The following is a 6,000-nucleotide window of genomic DNA, read 5'->3' as shown; positions in this document are numbered from 1 at the left end:
CCAAAGCAGTCGCCACCAAATTGTTTTGTCTGTGAAAAACAGGAAGCTGGACGCAGTTCCACGATCCAGAAATCTGTGGAAGTAGAAATGGGCGAGCATTTTTCTCACGCACGTGCCGCCAGAGGATAACGGAGGATTGTACCGGGCCAGGAGACGGCTTCTGAATCTAAATTGTGAGGTCATCTCTTCCTCTTCGGGGGCCGATAATAATCGTCGTCGTATCTGTTGAGCGCCTAAAGGCACGACGACGCACGGTGGGTTTGATATGAGATCAGCAGATCAGACACAGCCCCCGTACCTCGTGGGAGGGAGAACAGGGATTGAATCCTCATTTTACAGATAAGGAAACTGAGGCTCAGAGAAGCGAAGTGAACTAGCCCGAAGTCACACAGCGGTCAGGAGCAGGAGCTGGGATTAGAACCCAGGTCTCCAGACTCCCACCCTCATGCTCTTTCCACTTGGCCTTGCCGCTTCACTCCTTTTCCATCAGCAAAATGGGTGGTTGTAATTGCTCCTGCATTTGTCCCAGGACCAGAAACCCACTTCCCTTCCCAAAAGGCAGACTTGAGATTTACTCCTGTACAAAAGAATTCACATGTGGCAAACTCTTAATAGTAACCACAGTAATACTTGGAGTATTTAAGCACTTACTATGTGTGCCAAGCGCTGTACTAAGCGCTGGGGTAGATAGAAGATAATCAGGTCCCACATGGGGCTCGCAGCCAGAGAAAGAAGGAGCACAGATACCGAATCCTCCTTTTGCAAGTGAGGGAAGGTCGCAGAGCGGACGAGCGGCAGAGTCGGAATTAGAACCCAGGTCCGGGCTCTTTCCGCTAAGCCACGCCGCTTCTCTGCCACCTTCGTCCGTCCGTCCAGCATCGAAAGAAGAACTAGCAGCTTTTTTTTTTTTAAAGAAAAGATTAAGACTTTATTCAAGATGTATATCAAGCCATAGAACTAAAACAGCAGAACTTCCAACTTTAGGAATAACCGTCGGCGTACTTCTCTCTTGACGGATTCGGTGGTCCTTTCCATACTGAAATAAACTACTGCAAATGTGCACGCTTAGGAATCTGACGGAAATGAGCAGTCGGCAATCTAAGTGAGATTTGTGAGAGTGTGAAGAGCGCTCTTTTCCGTTTCGAATACTGTAATTGGGGGCAACTTGGGTCACCTGAAAAAACTGAAAAAAGCCAGAAGACGGTAGGATCGACGAGCATCCCGGCACAGGTACGCGGATGATTTTACTACATGAGAATATATGTATTTTGAAGAACATCTGAAAGCAGCAGGCTGTTTAGATGAAGCCGAGAGGCTCTCCGATCATCGTTCTCTCCGGTTTTTAGGTTCACGTCCCCATTCCCTCCCCTCGGAAACGAAGAGCGCAAGCCTCGTGACGATTCCAAGCGAAAAACTGGTGACGGACCGCGCCGTCACTTGGTAGACAACCTGTTGTCTGCAGTTCGGCAAATGCGATTTGATTGTATAGAACACTAAATCACTACATGTACGGTGGCAGGTATTCACATTTCATGTCACCCTATACACAAATATACAGCTTGTTCGATAAATAAACACATTTTTGCCAGAGATAGGAAAACGTCTCGGTTAAACAGTGAATGTCTTCGAGAGATAAGGCAGCTCCCATATCAACGCTTGAAAAACCTAAACAGTCAGGTTTACATAAAGACGGCAGCTTGGACACGTGGAATTATTTTGACCTAGAATGAATAGTAGTAATACAGCGTATGTCTGAGAGTAGAGTTCTTCAAACATTTTCTTTTTTGGCATAATTGAGTAACTGAGTGCAAACTTGTCACCTTCTGTTTGTCAGAACTTCGCATCGCGCAATGGCGCAAACATAGCTCACTTGCAACGGGTATATCGTCCGCTAATGCGGCAGACTTTTTTTTTTGGAAGAAAAGAAGAAAAACTTGCCAGAAAGCCACTTAAAGCACACAAGCTGAGCTCCTCGAAGCTTTTTTTTCTGAGCGCGTTCTAGTGGTTCTGAATACTTTCTAGTGGCCGTCTAGAAGACAGAAGTACTTTGAAGAATTCGCTCTTACAGAGGGTTCTGACTAAACTGTTCAGTGCATTTCCCCTCTGTAACAAACAATAATAATAATAATAATAATAATAATAATAATAACGATGGTATTTGTTAAGCGCTTACTACGTGCAAAGCACTGCTCCAAGCGCGTTGTGACGTGGGGGGAGCCGTCTGCTTCCCCAACAACAAGTGGGTCTCGTGTTTGCGTATCTATTTTTCCCCCCCTAAAATTTTTAGGAAACAAAATTATTTTCAGCGGATTTGGGGGAAGGAGGCTCAGACGTTTGGGCGTGCCTCTGGCCGGTGCTGACTTTCGGAGAATAATCGATCGTTTTGGAGTCAGATAACCTCATCGATTTATCGTCATCAGTCTGGACCACTGCTGTATGTTTACTGAGCGACCTATGGTCGAACCTCTTGATATTTCAGTTCTCGACGGGAACCTCTACATGGTGCGTAATACTTAGCGCTTGTTTTCTAGTCTACAGGACAGATCAAAGGGCAGACACAATCAGAGAGTCACGCGATTAACGTATTTGAGGACGTCGCATGCATTACACCTACAGGAGACTCCGACTCGAAGCACAACTACACGGATCCTACGGTTTTCCCCTCTCACGGTCAGCGCCGGGAGGATCCGGACACGCTACCCTACCACGCTAGGCCGTTGCCGTCTAAACCAGCATCCACCGGACGGATCCAATTTTCCCCTCGTCTCTAATTCCCGGACTTCGATTCAAATTCTTCTGAGCTTCCCCTGAGGGATTTTTTTTGCCAATTAAGATCTGAGGCGCAGAGGAGAGAGCCGACTGCGTGTCGTACTGCGGGCAGGCGGCGTGGTTGCCGACCCTACTGCGTTGCACTTCCCCAAGTGTCTAGTAAGCGCTCAATAAATGCCACTGCTCGATCGGGATCGATACCTGCCGTTCGGATGTGAGAGGAAAATTTTGCCGGAAACACTAACTCTACAATCACTCTGAATCACGCTATCACCAATGTCACAAACGTGCCTTACACGTAGTGTCAAGGATTCTTCGGAAGTTAAAACAGAATTCTAGCTTCCCTTTTCTCGTACTATCTACTGTATTTTCTCTCCTGGTGCAAGCTGTTTAAACTGCAGACTCTCCTTTATCTGTTGAAATTGGATATGGGGTTAAGAGTTCCTCATTGTTGTTTCGAATTTTCATCTGCCGAGTGTTTTTAAACGGGAGCCAACGGAACCTCACCACATCCCCGGGAGGGTGTTCGGGAGCCCATCCCCGTTTTAGAGAGGGGGAAACTGAGGTAAGAGGCTACATGACCTCCCCGGGCCTACCTGAGGTGAGTCGAAGCCTGAGTGAGGATTTAGACTTTCCCAGCTCTGAAATGCGCCTCCTGCATTTCACTTGGCATCGAGTTCTCAGCTCTCCTCCTCCTCCTCACCTCATCTAAAGGGCGGGGAAGAGTCAGGCCGCACCGTATCCGAAAAGGGAAAGGATTCTGGATGGCGGTGGCCACTGCCCGTACATCTCTACATCCCTCCTGCAGTGAACTGCTCCTCCTCCTCCTTGCCGAAAGTGTACATATTTGACGGAAGCACCGGGAAAGAAAGATTAGAGAGGAAAAAAAAGATCAAGAGTGGCGTCCGACAGCCGTTGTAAAACATCCGAGACGTTCTCTAGAGTCAAAAGAATTCCGGGTTTCTTTCGTTTTGCTTTTACATCATTCTTTTTTGAGTTCACAGTCTTCTCACATGACCACGGGTGCCTCCCGGAACTCCCCCGGGCTAATCAAAAAGCCATAAATAAATACATTATAGTCCGAAGCACTACTACCAAGCGGCAGGGGGGTGGGGAGGGGGGCTTAAAAAGAAATCGCTCGGGTTATATTTACAGGCTAAAAACCAAGCAAGCAACTCATAAATTACACATGTACACCGCGACGGGATTAGCTGGAGTCCGTCCCGTAGATCCGAAACTAAGCCGAGATCGCCACCGGGGCCCTTTCCCGCTAAGTTGGGAACGGCTAGGTTGTGGGAGACGGAAATCCGCGGAGGACTTGAGGGTCCCCCACCCCACCCCGCCCCCCGAAAAAAAGGTAAAAAGGCAAAGGGGAGAGAGAGAGAGGGTCGGGTCTGTGATGCCACACACTTAGAAGCACCCTCAGCTCGCTGTTTTCTACGTTATTAGTGATTAGCTCCGTAAGGCAGAGAGGAGACGTCCTGTGGATCTCGAGGCTGTTGGCTCATCGCACTCACTTGGTTTCGGTGGCAGAGGATGAGGTACTTTTCCTCCTGGAGCGAGATCGGAGGGATCTAGGCGGTGCCTGGCGAGAGAGCCGGGGGAACGCCGTTAGCCGAGGGTCCGCGCGTGACGATGACAGGGAGGCGGCAAGGCTGAGGGGATAGGGTCGCCCGGCGGACCAGCGGCGGAGCCGGAATTAAGTCCCAGGCCTGTGCCGTATCCGCTACCTCCCCGAGGAGCAGCTCGCTCCGGTTTCCACACGAAAGCGCTCCTCACAAAAGGGCTCCAAGCCTTACATTCTTCCTTTAGCAGGAGAGAATCAGCAAAACGATGTTAAACCACCACGGTCGGGTGACTCACTTCCGGGCCACTTGGATTCAAACCGCGTGACCGCTCTAGGAGTGACCTACTCCCCCGGAAGACGGTGATGGAGTCGGTCTGGTTCAGAGTCACCTGGACGAGGGCAGATTGGACATTTTGGTCTAGGGCTTTTTATAAGGGACTCGGCACATCTCCCGGAGGGCACATCCCCAAGGAGGGGGCCCGGTCCCCTGGCCAGTCGCCCTGGCCCGCGTGGGATCCTCCTGACGTGGGGGACTCTTCCTTCTCTTAAACTCGACTAGTTTACAAAGGATGCGGGAGAAATGCCATTCTGAGAATGCCGTCCGAGCCTGGCAACGTTTCGAAGCCCCCGAGGGCCGCCAGCTGGGGTGAGCAACGTGGTGGGGGAAAGGAAAAAGGGAGGGGAAGAGAGGCAGAGATAAAGGTGTCTTGTATTGTTGTATGGGACTCTCCCAAGTGCTTAGTCAGCAGCGCTCTGCACAGAGTAAGTGCTCAACTGACTGACTGACTCTGGCGGGGGAGAGTTGGGGAAGGGGAAGAGAGGAGAGAGTCTGAAAGGAGAGGGAAAGAGGAAAGGGAGAGGTGGGAGAAGATAAATGAATAGTAATAATCATTGTACTTGCTAAGCGCTCACTGTTCTAAGCGTTGGGGTACGTACAGGGACAGTCCCTGTCCCCCCATGGGGCTCACACTCTTGTAAAGTCACTGTGGCCCAGAGAAGTGAAGTGACTTGCCCGAGGACACTCAGCAGACACTTAATAGTAATGGTGGCATTTGTTAAGCGCTTACTATGTGCCAAGCGCTGTTCTAAGCGCTGAGGGGGGGTACAAAGTAATCAAGTAGTGCCGACACTTGGGACCTCACAAACTCTGTGCCACTCCAGGCCCTACTGGGAGAGAGTTGGATTGGGGCCCAGCTTATTGAATGAAAGAAAGTCAGTCAGTCAATCATATTTACCGAGCGCCTACTGCGTGCACTGTCCTGAGCGCCTGGGCGAGTACAATAAAACAATAAACACATTCCCTGCCCACAACGAGCTTGCGGTCTAGAGGGGGAGATCGACATTAATATAAACCAATAAAATGACGGATTATGTACCTAAACACTGTGGGGCCGGGGGGAGAGGGGGATGAATAAAGGGAGCAAGTCAGTGCAATGCAGAAGGGGGTGGGAGAAGAGGAAAGGAGGGCTTAGTCTGGGAAGGCTTCTTGGAGGAGATGGGCCTTCAGTAAGGCTTTGAAGGGCGTGTAATCATCATCATCATCATCATCAATCGTATTTATTGAGCGCTTACTATGTGCAGAGCACTGTACTAAGCGCTTGGGAAGTACAAATCGTCTGCGGGATCTTTGACCCTAAAAACGCGCGTTCTTTCCCGCGCAGACA

The 6,000-nt window shown here is 49.9% G+C and overlaps 1 protein-coding gene across 1 annotated transcript in view; it reads right to left on the bottom strand.

Annotated features, from left to right (window-relative positions):
• Window positions 1–3,738: 3,738 nt before the first annotated feature.
• REEP1 (receptor accessory protein 1) overlaps window positions 3,739–6,000 on the bottom strand; it is a 107,363-nt gene continuing 105,101 nt past the window's right edge. Inside the window, exon 10 of the mRNA XM_038752479.1 lies at window positions 3,739–4,354. Within this exon, the coding sequence (XP_038608407.1) occupies window positions 4,283–4,354 (72 nt within the window). The 3' untranslated portion in view covers window positions 3,739–4,282. The remainder of the gene's footprint in view (window positions 4,355–6,000) is intronic.

The sequence above is a fragment of the Tachyglossus aculeatus genome, chromosome 10, assembly GCF_015852505.1.
Source record: "Tachyglossus aculeatus isolate mTacAcu1 chromosome 10, mTacAcu1.pri, whole genome shotgun sequence".
In the NCBI taxonomy this organism is placed as follows: domain Eukaryota; kingdom Metazoa; phylum Chordata; class Mammalia; order Monotremata; family Tachyglossidae; genus Tachyglossus; species Tachyglossus aculeatus.
This window is presented reverse-complemented; position numbering and strand designations above follow the sequence as displayed.